General features: G+C 51.5%; 1 protein-coding gene across 3 annotated transcripts in view; it reads left to right on the top strand.

Annotated features, from left to right (window-relative positions):
• The window catches only part of ITSN1 (intersectin 1), a 208,017-nt gene that overhangs the window by 93,646 nt on the left and 93,920 nt on the right, over positions 1 to 20,451 (top strand). For all 3 annotated transcript variants that reach the window (XM_056109218.1, XM_056109217.1, XM_056109219.1), the window contains exons 10-16: positions 2,213 to 2,350; positions 3,513 to 3,628; positions 5,767 to 6,029; positions 9,075 to 9,224; positions 9,317 to 9,457; positions 14,166 to 14,253; positions 14,946 to 15,085. In XM_056109218.1, the coding sequence (XP_055965193.1) occupies positions 2,213 to 2,350; positions 3,513 to 3,628; positions 5,767 to 6,029; positions 9,075 to 9,224; positions 9,317 to 9,457; positions 14,166 to 14,253; positions 14,946 to 15,085 (1,036 nt within the window). The remainder of the gene's footprint in view (positions 1 to 2,212; positions 2,351 to 3,512; positions 3,629 to 5,766; positions 6,030 to 9,074; positions 9,225 to 9,316; positions 9,458 to 14,165; positions 14,254 to 14,945; positions 15,086 to 20,451) is intronic.

The following is a 20,451-nucleotide window of genomic DNA, read 5'->3' as shown; positions in this document are numbered from 1 at the left end:
CCAAAGAGCCAGATATCCCCCTCTCCCCTCCCTACAGGACTGTCTAACGTGTCACTCCACCTGAAAGGGTTCGCCAGTGACCCTCTCACCAGGTTAACAGAGAGGGGCCTGGGCTCATAGCTTTTCTGTTGATGCTTTCAATCAGGACCAAAATCTTACTTGGAGACAATTGCTCACTGGAATTTAAGCCTCCTTGATCCTATAAATTCTCCCTTCTTTTGTCCTTAGCTTACTCACAAAACCAGTTCACTTGTCCTATACTTATTTCTTTTCTCCCTCCCCCCCACCCCCCACTGTTTTTTTCTTTGTGGTGCCAGAGATTGAATCCATGTCCTTTACATTCCAAGCATACGCCCTCGGGCTCAGCCCCTGACCCTGTCCTGGAGTTTCTGACACTGGAAATTTTTCTTTTTTTTTTGTTTCGTGGGTTTGGGGGATATGCCCTACCCTGAAGCACTCTGGGGCTATTCCCAGGTCTGTGCTCAGGAGTAACCCCTGGTCATTCTCACGGGACCATCTGTGTGGTGCCCAGAATCTAACCAAGACTGGACTTTAAACCCTGGACAAGCTCTCGGACCCTTGTACTGTAATTTGGGGAGGGGCTGGGGGCTTGGAGCCATTCCCAACTATGCTCAGGACTTAACTCCTGGCTCTGCACTCAGTATCACTCCTGGTGGTGCTGGGGGAGGGGGGGGGCAAGGTCTGTGAGGGATGTTTGGCGATCTGCCCTCTGGGCAACCCCTCTAGCCCTGCACACTGTCACTGCATGCCTGGGGCAATGACTCTCTTTGGTATGCACCATTCCGTAGCCTCATCACTGCTGACATTTCAGATTCTGGTCATTCTCTGTTGCCGGGACCTGCCCAGTGCATAGTGGTTAGTACTGTCGCTCCCCGGTCCCCCTCAGCTGCCAGTAGCACCACCCCTACTCAGGGGTGTCCTAGGGGCCCCAAACCAGTCTTCCCTGGTTGAGAACCACACTCATCAGATTCCGGTTGAGAACCACACTCATCAGATTCAGGCTGGATGGATCGTTCTGCCTTAGGAGACCCATGTCTGTCTGTCCTATGATGGTTTTCACTAGCTCTGGACAGGGAGGCTGTGTTCTTTAGGATGTCTGGCGCCCAAACCACATCTGGCACCTAAGCACATGAGCCATTGATTTTCTTTTGGCTTTGAGGCCACACCCGGCTCTGCTCAGGGCTTAGTCCTGGCCCTGTGCTCTGCACGTGGGAATCCCTCCCGGTGGTGCCTGGGGGGGCCATGTGGGGTGCTGAGGCTCAAACCCGGGTTGGCGGCATGTAGGGTAAGCACCCAACCCATTGTACTATCCACGTTTTTGTTTTGTTTTGTTTGGGGCCAGACCTGGTGGTGCTCAGAGTTGTAAGGCGCCCTGCCTGCTGTCCTCTCGCTCCGGCCTTTGGTGACAATTTTTAGATGAATAATTCTGTATCAGGAGACCAGCCTAATTAACTGCCAGCCCGCTTCCCACGCTGCCGGGTTTTAGATACAAACTTCAGAGGGCCCGGTACTGCTGTGACACAGCCAGGCTTAAAGAAGCCTGGAGAGAAGGGCGCTGGCCTTGCATGAGGCCAACCTGGACTCCATCCCTGGCACCCCAGGGGTTCCCCCGAGCCCACCAAGAGTGATCCCTGAGCACAGAGCAAGGAGTCGACTCTGAGCACAGCTGGGTGTAGCCTCTGAACAAAACAAAATTGTCACTTCAAACAAGCACCCTATCCACTGTACTACGGCTCTGCCCCCCCCTCCCCGGCCTTTTTTTGTCAAGGAAGTTGCATTGTTAAAAAAAAAAAAAACACAAAATAAATCCCACCACACACGGTCACACCCAAGCGTGTTCAGTGGCTACTGACCTGCTGCTGTGATGAAAGAGCATGTGGCAGAGACTCTGCCCCGAGAAGCTGGAGTGTTTACCCTCTGACCCAGCCGTCGGCCGAGCACAGAGTCGAAAGGTGCCCCAGCCGTGAGACGTTTCAGGGGCTCTGCAGAGTGTCGTGTAACCAGAGTTGGCATTGACTGAGCATGCAGCCCCGTCCCAACACCACCCCTTTCGCCTTGGCCAGAGCCATGTGGAAATAGGCGCTCGATTTCCTCTGTCAGCTGAGGCCCGGGCACTGCCACGAGGCCAGCATCCGCAGGAGAACCCTGTGCGTGGCGAGCACCAGGTCACGTGCCCCCTTTCATTGCCCAGGAACCTCTCCGACATCGACCAGGACGGGAAGCTCACGGCCGAAGAGTTCATCCTGGCCATGCACCTCATCGACGTGGCCATGTCGGGCCAGCCTCTGCCCCCCGCCCTGCCCCCAGAATACATCCCACCTTCCTTCCGGTAAGGGACAGGGGGGAACTGTGTCAGTTCCACACTCAGCTTTGACTGTGTGGCTGTGTGGAATCTTTTTTGGAGAATGATGGGAGAGTGAGAGGTCAGGCCACACACAGTGGTGCTCAGGAACTGTTTCCTGGCTCTGTGCTCAGGGGTGATCCCTGGCAGTGCTCCGGGGACCATGTGCCGGGCTGGGAAAAGATCCAGAGTAAGTGGGGGTGCGGGACTGTCCCTCTGGCTCAGGGTGAGTAGCTTCACGGTCGATTTTATTCTCTGCCCGAAGCCGAAACATCCACGAAAGCAAGAAAAACCCTTCCTAGCTAGGTCCCGGGTTAATCCTATCTTGTTCTGTGAAGTGCTTAACACGTGCAGAGCAGCCAAATGAAAGACCAAAAGAGTGGTGATTTGGGGAACCATCGACATCATGAAAACTCACCCCAGATTTTAGCCATGAGCATGAGACTATTTGGGCCTGTTGGCAGGCAGTGAAGCATGGGGTTAGGTCTCTGTGTGAGTCCCAGGTGTCCACGCTCAATGGAGAGGTAACAGGATGCTGGCCGTACTCAGGTCACGATGGGGCGGTGGTCACAGATGATCAGTCTCATTGGTTTCCAGTACGGTCTTGGGGATGCTAATGGGGCCGGCCAAGGTCCAGCAGGGCGAAGTCCCACCCAGTCCACTGACAGAAGGTGAAAGAAATATACTTAATTTTGTTTTATTTTTTCGGGCCATCCCCAGCAATGCCCAGGTGGTTTCTCCTGGCTCTCTGCATTCAGTAATCACTCTAGACAGGACTTGGGGGACTGGCCAGGAGTGACCCCTGAGCATAGCGGGTATGGCCCAAAGTAAAAAAGTAAAGAGAAGCAGTGCCTTGTTAACAGAGAAGGCCACATCTTTGTCTTTCCCTTGCTGTAAATGCTGATTGCCTTATGGTACAGTGTGGTCTTGAGGATTCCTTATTTTGGGGGGTGGGGTGTGAGTTGGGGTTGAGGGGCCACGCTCACGGGTGCTGTGTAGCTACCCCCTGACTCCGCGCTCAGGGCTTGTTCCCAGCGGTGGTGCTGGCGGTTATGGGCAGCGAGGAGCACCGGCCCAGCCCCCTTTGACTCCTTTCCCCACTCACCGCTCAGTGCTCCCTCGACAGCTCACGGGAATCTCCCCTTTGCAGGAGAGTCCGCTCTGGCAGTGGGGTGTCGGTCGTCAGCTCTGGCTCCGTGGACCAGCGACTGCCGGAGGAACCTGCGCTGGAGGATGAACAGCAGCAGCTGGAAAAGAAACTGCCGGGTAAGTGCGCGGCTCTCGGCTCTGACTCTGGCGGCCAGACTTCCGGGAGTGCCCTGGGACTTGGCCATTTCTCTGCCTGCCAATGACCCACTTTGGGGGCTGGGTGGCTGGGGTGGGGTAGAGGGACCACCCAGCAGTAGTTGCCCAACTCTGCAGTCCTGAGGGATCCGGTCATGAGGCGTCGTTGCTGGGGCCAGGCCGCGCGGTGCTGCCGTGTCCTTCCCGAGTTCCCCAAGCCCCCCCACCACTCAGTGCTGAAGGTGGACCCCAGGTTTGAGGCTTGTGCTCTGCCCTCCCTGTTGAGGGCTCTCTCGGCCCTGAAATTCATAATTTCGCCAGTCTCCTTATTCTGGGTTTGGGGCCCACAGCCAGCTGTGCTCAGGGCTCACTCCTGGCTCAGTGCTCAGTGATCGATCACTCCTAGCAGGGCTCACAGGGGACCCTCTGGGGTGCCAGGGATTGAACCTGGGTGCGCTGCATGCAAGGCAGCTGCAATCCCCGCTGTATTCTCTCTCCGGCCCTGAAATCGATCATTTGAAATGGTGTGGTTGCTGCGACTGGCCGGTCAGGGCCTGCCTGGGTCATCTGGGTGGCCACAACCGCTGGCTTGTATCTCTGGCTTCCGGAGGCTGGGAAGGCTGAGGCACAGGCCTGTCCGGTGCAGCCTCCCTATTTGGTTGCAGACCCCCTGTGCCCTCACCTGGCCTTCCCCGGGGTAGCCAGGGAGAGGGGACGTGCTCTCTTTACCCCAGAAGCCCAGTGGTCTTGTCATGGGGCTCACACCGTCATGCTCTTTTCTCTCTCTTTTTTGTTCTCACTTGGTGGTGCTCAGGGCTTACTCATGGCCCTGTGCTCAGAGATCACTGCTGTTATGCAGTGCCTGGGGTCAGTGGCTTGGAATACAGCCATCGTAACTCTGCGTTGTCTCCCCCTGCCTCGCTCTCTCTTTCTTTTCCTTGTTCTGGGGCTGCTCTGGGCCTCCGGGCCGCCCCTTGGGAACGTTCAAGCACCCCCGAGTAAGTGTCCTACCCGCTGCACTTACGCTCCAACCCCCAAGCATGTCATTCTTCCTAAGAGCTTCCTCTTGAGCTGTCGGACAGGCGGCCCAAGTCTGACAGATACCTCAAGGTGGAGGTGCGGCCAGCTGGGCTCAGTCCCCTGAGTGCAGAGTCAGGAGTAGCCCCTGCGCACTGCCGAGTGAAGTCCGACACCCCCCAGATAGATGCAGATTCGAGGCCACAGAAGAGGAGGGACAGAGGGACAAGGAAGGAAAGGGGTTGCCAGGCAGAGCTGCTGAGGAAAACCCTGCTAGAACTGACTCGGGGAAGGGGAAAGGGCGAGGGGGGTGGGGGGTTTGGGCATCAGCTCTGTCCACCAGGACACAGGCGGGAAGGGAGCCTGGGAAACTTTGAGCTTATATTGAATCCTCCACATGTAGGGGTCGGAGAGTCAGTTGAGGGATTAAGGCACCTGCCTTGCACAGTTGCCATCTGTAGTCCCATCCCTGGCACCCCATAAGGTCCCCCAAGCCCCGGCCAGGAGTGACCACCCCCAGTCACCACACCACTGCTGGGTGTCGCCCTAAAACCAAAAAGAAACTGCAAATCCCAATGCCCGAAAGAGGGCGGGGGGGGGGGGAGGGGGAGAGAGAGAGAGAGAGAGAGAGAGAGAGAGAGAGAGAGAGAGAGAGAGAGAGAGAAATTTCACAGGATGTGGCAGGAGGGAAACTGGGGATATTGGTGGTGGGAAATGTGTACTGGTGGAGGGACGGGTGTTGGAACACTGTATGCCTGAAACCCAGTCATGAACAGCCTTGTAATCTCACGGTGATTCAATTAAAAAAAAATTCAAAATAAAAAAGAAACAGGGCCGGAGGGGATGGTACAGCGGGTAGGACATTTTGCCTTGCACTTGGCCTATCTGGGTTCAGTCCCTGGCATCCCATATGTTCCCCCGTGCACTGCCAGGAGTATGTCCTGAGTGCAGAGCCAGGAGGAACCTCTGAGCATCGCTAGGTGTGACCCCAAAAAAAAAAAAGAAAGAAAGAAAGATACAACTGAAAGACTACGGATTTCATGCAGCCGCGCCAGGCGCTTGCGTGCCGCTTTGCAAAACCTTCTGGGTGTCTCCTTCCTCAGTCACCTTCGAGGACAAGAAGCGCGAGAACTTCGAGCGGGGCAACCTGGAGCTGGAGAAGCGGCGGCAGGCGCTCCTGGAGCAGCAGCGCAAGGAGCAGGAGCGCCTGGCGCAGCTCGAGCGCCAGGAGCAGGAGCGCAAGGAGCGCGAGCGCCAGGAGCAGGAGCGCAAGCGGCAGCTGGAGCTGGAGAAGCAGCTGGAGAAGCAGCGCGAGCTGGAGCGCCAGCGGGAGGAGGAGCGGCGGCGCGAGATGGAGCGGCGCGAGGTGAGTCGGGGCTGGGCAGGGGTACCGCAGGGGCGCTGCTCACTCGCATCCCCTGGCGGCGGAGCCATCGCACAGCAGGACCGGTGCCCGCCTTGCCCTCAGCGGACCTGGGTTCGATCCCCAGCACCGCCAGGAGTGAACCCTGAGTGCAGAGTCGGGAGTAAGGCTCAAACACAGCTCACAGCTTGGACGTGGCCCCAAAACAAAACAGAAAGGAAGGAGAAAGAATGGCCCTGTCCCAGGAACCCTGTTCACGTTCTGTACACTCTGTGTTGATGGCCATCCGCATACTGTAATTCTTTGATAGCTTTATACAGGTTTATAGGGTAGGGTTTGGGGCTTTTGTTTGTTTTTTCAACACTGTAATGGTATCATGATTGAGTATATTGTTCTGAGTCCCTCTCACACCCCCCTTTTTTGGTTTTTTTTTTCTTTTATTTTTTTTGGTGGGGGGAGGGTTCACACCCAGCGATGCTCAGGGATTACTCCTGGCTTTCACTTAGAATTACTCCTTTCGGTGCTTGGGGACCATATGGGATGCTGGGGATCGAACTTGGGTCGGCCACATGCAAGGCAAATGCCCTACCCGCTGTACTATCACTCCACCTCTTTACAATCCCCGCTTTTTGGGCCACTTTTTAAAAGTATGTTTTAGGGGAGGCTGAGGATAGTGCAGTAGGTGGGCTCTTGCCTTGCACACGACCCACCCAGGTTTACCCTCCCATATACTACACCTGGTCTCCAGAGCCCAGTAGGAGTGAGCCCTGAGTGCAGAGCTGGGAGTAAGCCCTGAGCACCGCCAACTGTGACCCCAAAACAAAAGCATCAAAAACAACTAAAATGTTTTGGGGCCCCAAGAGATAGTTCGCTGGGTAGGGCACTTGCCTTGCACATTGCCTTGCACATTGCGGACCCGGGTATAATTCCAGCACCCTGTATTCCCCTGAGCACTGCTGGTGTGGCCTCAAACCAAATAAATAACAAAAAAGAACAATATGTCTTGGGATCACGAGGCCTTAATTTGATCCCAGGCACATTCAATTAGGACCATCTAAGAAGTTGCTATTTTTCCGGAGGAAAGGCCCCACCCGACTCTTGTGTGCCGGTGGTAGCTCTGTGAGAGGCAGGAGAAGTCCTTGTTTCCTGATAAATTCGGGAGATTCGTAGCCTGGCCTACGGTTTAAAATTTCGAAAATATTTTTTGTTTTACTTAATTTTCTGTGGTACAAGTACTCGAACCCTGGACCTCAGACTGCAGATATGTCTGTCCCACTAGTCTAATATATATTAGCCCCTGTCCTCCTAGTTAGATTCTGTTGTCTAGAATGGACCAGGGAGAATAGGCCTTCCCTTCTTCCCTGTTAACACATCATCAGTTTAGGTGTTGATTGGGGTTCATCAGCTGACTGTGACACTCAGGCCTCGCTAGTCCCTTAGGGGGTAGTGGCCTGACTTGGTGGGGTGGGGATGGTCCCATGCAGGGAGGGGTAGGGGAGCCTGTCACCCTGAGGTCATCAGAATTCCTGTGAGAAATGCTGACCTTGCCCAGAAGGAGAACCTTCTGTGGTCATGAGGAAGCAAATGTTTGTGGAACTAGGAACCACAAACTTAAAACTTGGAGTAGACTTTCTCATTTGGTAGTGGAATTAGTAATTCATTATTTGTTTGATGGCAGAAAAAAAAATTGCGGGATAGGGTGTTTGGTTTAGTTTTGCTAGGCTCAGGAATTTACTTTTTTGGGGGTCACAGCCAGCAGTGCTCAGGTCTTAATCCTGATCCTCTGCTTAGGGGTCCCTCTGTGGTGCTGGAGATCGAACCCAGGTCGGTTGTATGCAAGGCAAGTGCCCAACCCTCGGTACCATCGCTCCTGCCCGGCTCAAGACATTTTTTTTTCCTTGTAGGAGTCAGGTGAAAAGAAAGCAGTTTTATAAAACACTTTGATTTTTGTTGTTGTTGTTGTTTTGGGGGCCACACCTGACTACTTGGGGGACCATGTAGTGCTGGGGATCCTGCTTGCAGAGGCTGCGCCCAGCCCTTTGGCCTGTCTCTCAGGCCCGGATTTACATTCTTGAAGGCATGAAGAATCAGATTTCTGTCGTGGAGCAGTCTGTTCTCCAAGTAACCACAAAAGAGCCTTGTCTAAATATTGCTCCCCATAGCACTACTGTATGTATGTGGTGTGTGTGTATGTATGTACTTTTATATATATATATTGCTTTTTTAATATTATGGTTTCTTATATTGATTAATTTTTATTTAATTACTTGTTTTTTGGGGGGGGTCATACCAGGCGATGCACAGGGGTCAATCCTGTCTCTGCTCTCAGGAATTACTCCTGGCAGTGCTGGGGGACCTTATGGGATGCTGGGGATCGAACCTGGGTCAGCTGCGTGCAATGCAAATGCCCTACCTGCTATCCTATCACTCCAGCCCCTCTTGTTTAATACTGTTTTTTTGGGTAATTTTTTTGTTTTGTTTTGTTTTGTTTTTTAATTTTTGGGGTTTGTTTTCTGGCCCACACCCAGTGGAGTCAGGCCTTACTCCTGGCTCTATAGTCAGGGATCATTCTTGTCAGGACTTGGGGAATCCTCTGAGGTGCTAAGGATTGAACCAAAGTAAGCTACATGCAAGGCAAGCACTCTCCCCCCTCTATTCTCTCTCCTGCCAAATTAACAATTTGGGTTTTTTTTGTGTGTTTTGGGGCCACACCCAGTGGTGCTCTGGGCTTATTCCTGGCTCTGCACTCACTTATGACTCTTGGCAGAGTGCCATGGATCAAACCCAGGCCAGCCACGTGCAAGGCAAGTACCTTACCACTGAACTGTTGCTTCAGTCCCGAATCCTTCCCTCTTAAAGAAGACTTCTTGGATCTTACGTTAATTGAAAACCCTCATAGCGAGCATCAGCATGGAAAGATTTGTATTTCATTGTCGGTGTCAGGGATTGAGACCAGGTTTTCCTCCATGGGAAGGATGTGCTTCTGCCACCAAGCCGCGTCCCGGGCCCCCAACTGACAAGGCACTAAGTGATCTGTATGTCCCCCAGGCAGCAAAGCGAGAGCTCGAACGGCAAAGGCAGCTGGAGTGGGAGCGGAACCGAAGGCAAGAACTCTTAACTCAGAGGAACAAAGAGCAGGAGGACATCGTTGTGCTGAAAGCCAAGAAAAAGACGCTGGAATTCGAACTGGAGGCTCTTGTGAGTAGAGGTCACTGATGCCCTGGGCGGGCGCAGAGACACGGCCAGGCAGAGCTGTCACCCCTCTCTCTCTCTCTCTCTTCTGTTCCAAGAACGATAAGAAACACCAGCTCGAAGGGAAGCTCCAGGACATCCGGTGTCGACTGACCACCCAAAGGCAAGACATCGAGAGCACCAACAAGTCTCGGGAGCTGAGGATCGCCGAGATCACCCACCTCCAGCAGCAATTACAGGTCAGCGCGGGTGTCCGTCCCTCGGAGCAAGCCGGCTGGCAGGTTTTGCTCTCATTGATGGATGGCGTTTATTCACTCAACAGACGTTGTATGTCTGCCATGTCCGGGAGCTGGAAAACCAGGATGAGTAGGACAGATGAGGTCCGGCCTGGAAAGCGGGCTGTCAGGTTAGCCGGCCCCGCCCATGCTGAGGACTGGGGTGTACCTGGCCTGGCGCTCCTGTGGGCACTGTGTGTCCGTCAGTGACCGCTAGAGATGAAACCCTTCCTTTCTGGAACTTAACTTTTTGTTTGTTTGTTTGTTTGTTTGGGGTATCACTGAGTGTGCTCATGGATCATTCCTGACCCTATGGGGTGCCAGGGATTGAACCCAGGTCAGCTGCGTGCAAGCTAGCACCTTCCCCATTGTCCTACCTCCACAGTCCCACCAGAGCTTACCTTTGTTTGCTGGGGAAACAGATACTGACAAAACCAGGCAAGTGTGAGTCAGAGTGATAGGACAGCAGGAAGGGTGTTCGCCTTGCACGCAGCCGACATGAGTTCAATCCCCGGCACCCCATATGGTCCCCCTGAGGCCTACCAGGGGTGATCCCTGAGCACAGAGCCAGGAGTAACACCTGAACATCGCCGAGTGTGGCCCAAAAACAAAACAGAAAATTCCGATCAAGTGTGTTCACCACTTGATGCTTTTCGGAGAATGGGAGAGGGAGGAACGGCCGCCGTGGACCTAAGGAACCTATGATTTCATCAAAGACACTGCAGCTTTGTTGATTTAGGGAGGCATTGAGCAGAGACTTGAAATAGCTTGTAGCCATACCATGTGGATTTATGGCAGACAAAGTCCCAGAGGTACGGAAGCAGCAACTGAGCCCACCAGCCAGTCAGTCTCTGGGCTTCCCATGGTAGCATGAAGACCAACCACTCTGCTGGATCACCCTAGACCTGAACTCCACTCACGGCATGAACACCATCAGGAAATGCTGTGATGTGTGTGTCAGGTGGGGGCACAGAGATACGCATATAGAGAATAGATGACGACTCAGTGGGGTTCTTTCATTTGATGACCTGCCTGTTAGAATATCCCCAGCTTTGTTTTCAAGTGTTCTGGGGTGAAGGCATCGAAGTTATTGAGGTACCATTTTGCAAATCATTATGAGAGATGATTTCGGTGAGGGGTTGGTGGGGGGTGTGGGGTAGGCGGTGTTTAGGGGTGTCAGGAGGCCCAGATCTCTCTCAGCCAGGTGAGAATTTGGTGGTTCAGCGTAAGGACCCAAGAATGCGTCTCTGCTCAGACCTACTTGTGGTTGTGGGGGCCTCCAGGTCTGGAGCTGGTGATGCCCAGGAGACCGTGTGAACTGGGGTCAGCTGCACCCAAGGCAAGTGCCTGAACCCCTGACTGTCTCTCTGCCCCAAAGATGATCAGGCTTTTAACATTGTGACTTTTAAAAAATATTCCAGTTTTATTTCCTGTCCTTTCCCTTTGGCGTTGCAGTGAACCCGGCTCACAGGTGTGGGCGGGGATGCTCCGCAGCCTGCCCCCTGTTGGGGTATCCCGGGCGGGCTCCCGGCCTCACACTTGCAAGTGTCTGGATATTGTGGGTTTTACCGCTGTTTTTCCCTCCTGTTTTTCAGGTTTACCATATCACGGGGTGACTAATATTTCTATGATTTCTCCCTTTTGCCTGTTGGTTGATGAACAGGATTTCAGTTTGGGGCATTTAAATATTCTGGGGGGAGAAATCTCCCCAGCAGTTTTTTGAGATCCCGGGAGGAAGGTGGGGGGCAGGGGTCTTGCCTGGTGCTGTTCTGTCTGGCCTTGTGGATCTGATGGTTCTTTTGTTTGTGGACCACACATGGCGGTGCTCAGGGCTTACTCCTGACTCTGGGCTCAGGGATCACTCCTGGCAGGACTTGGGGATCGAACCTAGGCTAGCCACATGCAAGGCAAGCACCCTCCCCGCTGTTCTGGCCAGCACGTACTGTTGGCATCCTTTTGGATGTGGGTATTTCCTGTGAGTGGGGGCGGCCTTTCACGTAGCTTTGCATCTGGATTTCTCGGAAGCCCCAAGGATGCCTCATCCCGTCTGTGTGCTGGCCCAGCCCTCTCCTGTGTGTGTGTTCTTTCATGAACAGACCTTTTGTGTGGGTTTGATGGGGTCATTTCTCTCCTTGGGAGCGTATGCTCATAACAAGTCCTTTGTCTGGTGTCAGTTCTATAAACACTTTCACCAGACTGCGGCTTGGAATATGTTCCTGTAGATTTCTTGGATTTCCTGTCAGTTCTGTCAAAAGCCCTGTCCTAATAAACTCAGATGTTTATGGGCTTTTTTTTTTTTTTTTGGTGGAGGGGCGGTGTTTGGATGTTTGATGCTCAGCTACTACTGATTCCAAGTTCAGGGATCACTCCTGGTAGTGCCAGAGGACCATATGGGGTGCCGGGGATCAAGCTGGAGATCTTTTTATTTGTCTTGAGGCCACACCTGGCTCTGTGCTCCAGGATATCTCCTGGCAAGGCTCGAGGGACCTTATTGGATGCTGGGGATCAAACAAACCAGGGTTAGCTATTTGCAAGGCAAGCACCCTCCCTGCTGTACTATCACTCGGGCTCCCTGGAGACTCTTTGTTTTTCAAATCAAGATAAATTAATATAAGGTAAAAATGAAAACTGAAGAAATATTCCTTAATATACTTAATATACTGGCAGACTATCATCTTACTGAAAGCAGAAACCAGACCAGGTAATTTCCACTGAACGTCAGCAAATATAGTGCCTGACAAGTTCCCCAGGTAAAAGCCCTAGTCCCTTCAACGGCGTGATTTTCTTCTTAACATCGACTGAAAAAGAGTCATGGCTGTTTAAAATTGTAACTATGCTGAGTGGTGGAAATGACTTCCATGACAATTCTCAGGGTTGAAAAATGTGTTTGGGGGCTGGAGTGATAGTATCGCGAGTAGGGCATTGGCGTTGCACACAGCCGACCCAGCTTCAATCCCCGGCATCCCATAAGGTCCCCTGAGTGCAGAGCCAGGAGTAACCCCTGAGCATTGCCAGGTGTGATCCAAAGAGCCAATTAAAAAAAGAAAAGTGTGTCTGGGAGGGCCACAGAAATGTGAGTATAACAGGTCAGGTATTTGCCTTGCCCTTGGCAGACCTGAGTTTGATCCCCTGTACCCGATAGGTTCCCCGGAGCATAGCCAAGAGTGATTGCTGAGCACAGAGCCAGGAGTCAACCCTGAGCACTCTGGGTTGTGACCACAAAACTAAAGATTACAAGATAGTAATTTGGGGACTGGGAGGTAATACAGCAGTGAGGGCATGTGCCTCATCTGGGCTCCATTTCCACCATCACGTGGTTCCCTGAGCAGGATGGCCTGGGGACACCCCCTCCCCCCCACCGCCCCCCGCACCGTATTATATGAGCACATCACATCTTAAAACCCTTGCATTGATCTGCAGGCCCAGCTGACCATGAATCGCCAGTGGGGTCTCCTGAACACTGCTCACCACCCTCCTCCCCTCAAAGACACAAAATAAAAACCATTTTGATTTTTGTTTCCTAATTCAGGTATACGGTAACTGTCACCTTGGCCCCGGGGCCATCAAGGTGCAGAACAGAATAGTCCCACTGAGTAGTCTGAGTCACTTAGTCCCTTTCAAAGCCTCGCCCCCCCACAGACATCAGTCCCTGGCCTCCGAGGGATGCAGCACTTGGTTCTCCTGGCTGAGCTGTGCTGACGGCACTTGTGTCAGGCTCACGGATGGACAAAAATGGACAGCACCAAGCCAGCTCCGTCTTCACGTTCTTCCAGGGGAACAAATGGATCTGGCAATTGGTTCTCTCGTGGGAGCACTAGAAGTGCCCCAAGCATGAGATGTGGCTCCTCTCTCGAGCCGGACTTCAAGACTCTTCCTGACGATCGATCCCATGTTGCCCAAGAAACACATCACGGGATTTCACATTAAAAATGTTTTTTTGTTTGGCTCTGGGGGCCACCCCTGGCAGTGGGTGCTTAGGGCTTGCTCCTGCTTCTGTGCTCAGGGATCACTCCCAGGGGTGCTCAGGGGATCCTCTCTGTTGCCAGGTATTGAACCCGGGTCAGCTGCGTGCAAGCTGCCTCTCCCACTGAACTATCTCATCTTTGGTCATGGGGCATTCAAAAACTGTTGACAGATTTTTTTGGTGATTCCCCGTTGTGACCCTCCCTCCCTATAGGGGGTTACAACCCATAGCTTAAGAAGCTCTGGAGGTGGGCTAGATTGATAGCACAGTGGGTAAGGTGTTTGCCTTGCAAGCAGCCGACCTGGGTTCGATTCCCAGCATCTCATATGGTCCGCCGAGCATCGCCAGGAGTAATTCCTGAGTGCAGAGCCAGGAGGAACCCCTGCACATCACCAGTTGTGACCCAAAACGTAAAAAAAAAAGAAGCAGCAGCAGCAGCAGCAGCTCTGGAGGGTTGAGGAGGAGATGAGAAGGCAGGAAGCAATGACTCTCCACTCCTCCTCCCTTTCATTTCATTGTTCATGTATTTTTATTTGGGGGCCACACCTGGCAGTGCTCAGGGCTTCCTCCTTCCTCCTAAAGTTGCTCAGGGGACCCTGTGGGGTGCCGGGGATGGAACCCAAATTGACTCTGTTGCAAGGCAAGCACCCTTCCTGCTATACTCCCTCACTGCTCCCCTCACTGTCCCCCGCCCCCCTTCTCTCCTAGGAGTCCCAGCAGATGCTCGGGAGACTCATTCCGGAAAAGCAGATACTCAACGACCAGTTGAAGCAAGTCCAGCAGAACAGTCTGCACCGTAGGTGTTGGCGTCCTTCCCTCTGGGGTCATAGAGGTGGGGGGGCGCTGTGTTGCTTGCAGGAGGCAGGGTGTGGACCCCTAACTGTGCTGCTGGCTGGGTAGCACTCCCTCAGTCATGCTTGCTCAGGTGTTTGCTGAAGGGTTGCTCCAATTTCCTTCAGTGCTCACATGCGCATCTTTGGTGTTTTGGTGCTCACCAGAGGTTGCCCCTGCAGTGCTTAGGCACACATGGTGCCGGTGTCACCAGAAGTCACTTGTGGTGCCGGGAACACCTCAGCAGAGCCACTAGGCTCGCTCTAAAGGAGCATACAGTGCCACCGGGGACCAAACTCAGGATCTCATGCTCGCCACTGAGCTGTCTCCAGCCCCCAGTGTTTTCCTTTTAAAGTTGTCCTTTTCTTTTTTTTTCCCCTTTGGTTTTGGGGCCATATCCGGCGATCTCAGGAGTTACTTCTGGCTCTGCACTCAAGAATTACTCCTGGCGGTGCTCAGGGAATCATGGGATGCTGGGGATCAAACCTGGGTTGATCCAGTGCAAAGCAGGCGCCCTCCCTGCTGTGCTGTCGCTCTCACCGATGACCTTTTTTCACATTTAATCCAAAAATGTTCTATGAAATGAGTCTTCCGTGCCACCATTCTGCCTCGGTGTCAACTTCTTCCCTTGCTCTTCCTCTCTCGCTCCCTAAACAGGGGATTCCCTCCTCACACTCAAAAGAGCACTAGAAGCCAAGGAGCTCATCAGGCAGCAGCTCCGAGACCAGCTGGACGACGTGGAGAAGGAAACAAGATCCAAACTCCAGGAGATCGATATTTTCAACAACCAGCTGAAGGTACCTCCTCTTCCTGGGCGTGGTCTCTGGCGGGCTCTGCCCTTTGATTTTTCCCCTTGATATTTAATCCAGGGCAGAGAAATGGATGAGGGTAGTTTAAAACCACCACCAGTGAAGCCTCTTCCCTTCTGGGGGAACATGATCTGCTCTACCGAGCACCTTGCTCCTTTCCACGATTAGGAGTGAACATCTCTGACCCAGGTATTCCACACACTCACATCCCTTTTTTTTTATCTTTTTGTGTCACACCCGGTGATGCACAGGGGAATTATTCCTGGCGGTGCTGGGGGACCATATGGGATGCTGGGAATCGATCCTGGGTCAGCCGTATGCAAGGCAAACGCCCTACCAGCTGTGATATCGCTCCAGCCCCATGCTCACGTCTTTAGTCCCGACTGCACATTCACACCAGCCCGTTTCTGTGTCCTCTGAGCTGAATTGCAGCAGCACGTCTCCTTCTGGTGTGTCTTCCTGGAAAGGAATGAATTGTCTTCTTTCTGAAATCCACACGTTTTCTGCCACTTCTAGCCTTTTTAAGATTCTGCTTGGACGTTGGTCTATAATTTACAGCCCCGTGGTTTTAAATGTTGTTATTGTCCAGTAGAGATGGCTTGGTCACAGGGCAGAAGCGTAGGGGTGGTGTCATAGATCCTCAGGAAAATTCTGAAAACAACAGAGCACTCGGAGAACCAAAAAGTAGCTGGATTACAGCTTTTTCAGAATTGGTCCTTTTGACTAACAGCTTTATCATCTTAAAAAATGATAAACTCTCATCTTAAAATTAGGCCAGAATGCAGATGGGTTTTTGCCTAACACCATATCACCAAACGCATTAGGTTTAAATAGATTTTAGAATTTTTATCCATTGTGTTCTTCAAAGAACTGATTTTTTTTTCTTTTTTCCACTTTCCCTTCCCCAGCTAGTCAGTTTTCTTTTATTTTCAGCTCAGAGTCCTTTAAACTTGATTCTGGCTGACTTCACTTTTGACATTAGGAAAAAGTAAAATTCCAGTTTCTTGAAACAGAAAAGCTCGGAAGCATAGTTGCATACTTGAGATTTTTCAGTGAATTGAGATTCTCGGCCAGATCGTCTGGACAGCTTGGTTTTCAGAGCTTTGTGCTGGTGTGGTTTTGTTTTAAGGGTAATAAAAGTTTTCTCATTTGTAAAATTCCAAGAAAATGCTCTTAGGGAAAATATTGTTAGAGCCAAGTGGTGTTTTTATTTTTCTTTTACAGACACTTAGTTTTTCTTTTTCCTCATTAAATTTTTTTTAACTTTATTCAAACACCACGATTTACAAAATTGTTCACAATGCAATTGGAATTCAGTATTCCAGTCCCACCACCAATGTGCTCTTCCCTACACCACTGTCCCCAGTTTCCCGCCTCACCCCTTAGCAGACACAGAAAGCAGCCAGCCTCCCCACTGTGCTGTTGTCGTTACTTAATATTGCTTATTCCATCACATATCCCGGGGTGCTCTTGCTGAAGTCCTGGCCTCAGGATTCACTGAGCTTTTAGATGTGAACTGGGCCTTCTGGGTGATTGTTTTCACTCACTGGGCTTAGTGGGCTCCTTCTCAATTTTCCCCTCTAATTGTCCTGTTTCTCCTGGGCTGTCAGCTCTGTGAAGGTGGGGGGGGGGGGGGGGGACGGGGCTAAGAAGTGCCGTTATCTCTGACCTCCTTGAGGTCAGATCTGAGGTTGAGAGCCGGTTGGGGGTGGGTAGGTGGGTGGGTCACTGCCCATAATCTACTATCTTTCTGGCCCCAGGGCCCTATGCCTTTAGAATGGTGTTTTCCCCACTGTGGCCCATTTGGAGTTTCAGGGAAGTTGAGAAGCTCTGCTTTCGGGTGTCTCTGTGGTCCTTCTTCGCCTCTGACCCTCCTCTCAGGGCTGAGGCTCCTGTCTCCCCACAGGGGCCTGGCAGGCATGGGGGAATGAATGCCGTGCACTCAAAGTAAAGAGCTATGCTTTGTCACTGAGACTAGGGTCAAGGGGAGAACTCATTTCCTAACAACATGACGTCCATTTTTCTCTAGGAATGGTTTCCTTTTTATACAGGGGGGACTCCTGCCATAGGGGTGGTGCTCAGAGGTCCATGCTGTGTTGGGTGTGTGTGTGAGGGGGGGCCTCCTTTGTGCAAAGCCTGTGCACCCTCAGAACATCTCCCATTGGAGAAGATTCTTACTGAGGTCTTCCGGTTCCACAGCTCGGGCTCCCCAAGCTCGTCTGTGCCCCTGTTTCTTCTCTCTCTCTCTCTCTCTCTCTCTGTCACTCTGTCACTCTCTCTGTCACACTGTCTCTTTCTCTCCCTCTGTCATTCTCTCTTACTCTGTCTCTGTCACTCTCTGTCTCTGTCATCTCTCTCTCTCTCTCTCTCTCTCTCTCTCTCTCTCTCTCTCTCTCTCAGACACGCACACACTCCTCTAAGCATTTGTCATGGAATCACTGCCAATTTGTGCTACTTGGCGTGGACTTCCTACTTGGCTGAATTTTGATACGCTATTTACACGTATTTAGAAATAATTTTAGATTTAGAGCTCATTCTCTTTAAAATTATTTTTATCTTGCATTGGTTTATGAAGTTATAAAGGTATTTATGATTGAGTGATGTTATAAAGATATCTGTGATTGAGTTTTAGATGTGCAGTGTTGCAGCAGCCGTCTCTTCACCAGTGTCCATGACCCTCCACTGATGTCCCCAGTTTCCCTCCTGCCCCTGGCGCCCCCCCCCCCCCCCAGCCTGCCTCTGGGCAGGCACTTTCCCTCCCCGACTGTCCTATTGTTCCCTTCCCTGACTTATCCCCCCCAACCCCCAGTGGCAAGCTTGTTCCTGAAAACGGCTCCTCCTGCTCTTTGTAGAAATCTTTGTAGAAAACTTAAACATGTTTTTATTTATTTTTAATTATTTGGGGGGTAACTTGGGCCACACCCACTACTGGCTCTGTACTCAGATCACTCCCGGTCAGGCTCGGGAGGCCATCTGGGTTGCTGGGGACTGAGCCCGGGTTGGCTGCGTGTAAGGCAAGTGCCATGCCCATTCTACTACTTCTCTGGCCTCTGGGTACGTTTTTAAACATTGGTATCAGCCACTTTTAGTGGTTTTTTTTTCTTTTAATTTATTTATTGTAAATAAGTTACAATTATTGTAGTATTGTCTTCCCGGTGTTCATCGATTTGCTCGATACCTCAGGTACTAGTAACGTCTCCATTGTGAGACCTGTTACTGTTTTTGGCATATCGGATACGTCACAGGTAGCTTGCCAGGCTTTGAATCACTTGCAGTAGAAAACAAACTGAGAACAGCTACAGATTCATGTTTGAATCTCGGTCATACAATGATCAAACATCTATCCCTTCACCAGTGCACATTTTCCACCACCAAATACCCCAGTATATCCCCCATCCCAACCAAACCCCTGCTCTCTCTCTCTCTCTCTCTCTCTCTCTCTCTCTCTGTCTCTCTCTTTCCTTTGATTACATTCGATATTTCGACACCAGTCCCGTCATTATTATTTGGAATTTTCCCGCAACACTCAGATCTGCTGAAAAGGCAATGTTAGAAAATTTGTTTTATATTGCTGGTTATGAATAACATATGATGTCTTGGAATTCTAAAATTTTAATAATTAGGGTCTGGAGAACTTTCTGCCAAGAGCTGCTCGGTTCTGAGATTCGTTTGTGTGTCTCTGGGATCATGACTGTTAAGAAGCTTAATAAGTATCTGGGGGTCTGTTCGTGGGTGTCATCTCAGGGTCCCGTCAGCGTAGGGGAGAATGGCCGGCTCCTCCCCTATCCCATGAGGCCTGGCTTTTTTCTTTACTTTTGCCCTGTACCTGGGTTTTCCAATGAGTTCTGGAAGATGGCGGCTGCCGGGATTCCTGGGGAACAGGTGGAGGAATGGCACCTGCTCCCATCTGGAGTGGCCCGGCGAAAGTGGCCTAATGCAAAGTCCAGAGGCATTTCTGCCAAGAGCCACGCGGTTCTAAGATTCGTTTGTGTATCTCTACAGTGTTATGGCTGCAGAGTCCTTCCTGCTTTTAATACGTCACAATCCGAATACGTTTTTGTGGTAATTCAGTGATAAGTGGAATACCATGTGCCTTGATTTGATTGTCTTACTTAATTTTCGTGTTTCCCTGCTGGGGCGTCTCAGCTCGGGACGCTGAGGATCGAGCCTGGGCCTCTGGTTGCAGAGCATCTGCTCAGCCGCCCCTTTAGTGGGTGCACCTCAGTTTGGATCCCTGTATGTTGTGAAAACTTCACGTAGCTTTCAGGTTTGTTAGTTTTGTTTTGTTTTTTGTTTTTTGTTTTTTGTTTTTTCTCCTGCTCATGTCCACCTACCTCCTGCCCCATTGCCATTGCCATTGACCGGCTTTCTGTGAGAGCTTTCCCTCTGTTTCACGGCCACTTGGTTAGGATTATTACCCTCTGAGTGAAAAAATAAAAGGCTGATGGACTGTGTGGGGCCTCCCTGAGTGGCTGGTGCTTTTTTTTTTTAAATATTATTTTCATAAGGTTGTTCACATTAATTGATTAAATTCAATATTTCAACACCAATCCCACCACCATTACACCTTCCCACCGCCATTATTTCGAATTTTGCCACCACCATTCAGGCCTGCCTGCCAGGGGCAGGTGTTAGATAACTTATTATGTGTTGCTTATTATGAATATCATGAGAGGTCGCGCTTCTGTAATTCTAAAATCTTAAATGGTTGGGGTCCAGAGACATCTCTGTAGGGAGCTAATCCATTTTGAGATTCATTTGGGAGTCTCTGGATCAAGGCTGTTGATGTGCTGAGATGGCGCCCGAAGGCAGATCGTGGGTGTGACAGCCAGGACCCCAACTGGGCTGGGAGACAGGAAGGGACAGTCTGGAGTCTTAGTCCCTGAACTGGCATACCTGGGTTTTTCTTCTGGAAGTTCATGGCCACCAGGGTTTCATCTAGGTTGGGTGGAGGGGGTGCACCCATTCCATCTGAGGTGAGGGGCAGTGCTTTTGGGACTCTGCATGCTGAAGATTACCCAGGCCACCATGGCAGATCTTGTGTGCTGTGTCCAGAGGTGCTTGGGGCCCCACACGGGTGCTGGGGATTGAATCGGGGCCGGTCACAATTCAAGGTGTGTGTCTTAAACCCTGGACTCTCCTAAACTTGGTGTTTAGTTCATTTATTTTTGGGGCCACATGTGACGGTGCTTGGGGCTTACTCCTAGCTCTGTGCTCAGGAATCACTCCTGGTGGGTTCGGAGCACCGTGTGGGATGCCAGGGATGAAAGCTGGCATGCGCCCTACCCACTGTACTTTTTCTCCCGCTCTAAACTTGGTTTTAAAATGGGTGTAAAGGGTTAAGACCACCCCCC

This window comes from Sorex fumeus, unplaced genomic scaffold, assembly GCF_029834395.1.
Source record: "Sorex fumeus unplaced genomic scaffold, SorFum_2.1 ptg000265l, whole genome shotgun sequence".
NCBI lineage: Eukaryota > Metazoa > Chordata > Mammalia > Eulipotyphla > Soricidae > Sorex > Sorex fumeus.
This window is presented reverse-complemented; position numbering and strand designations above follow the sequence as displayed.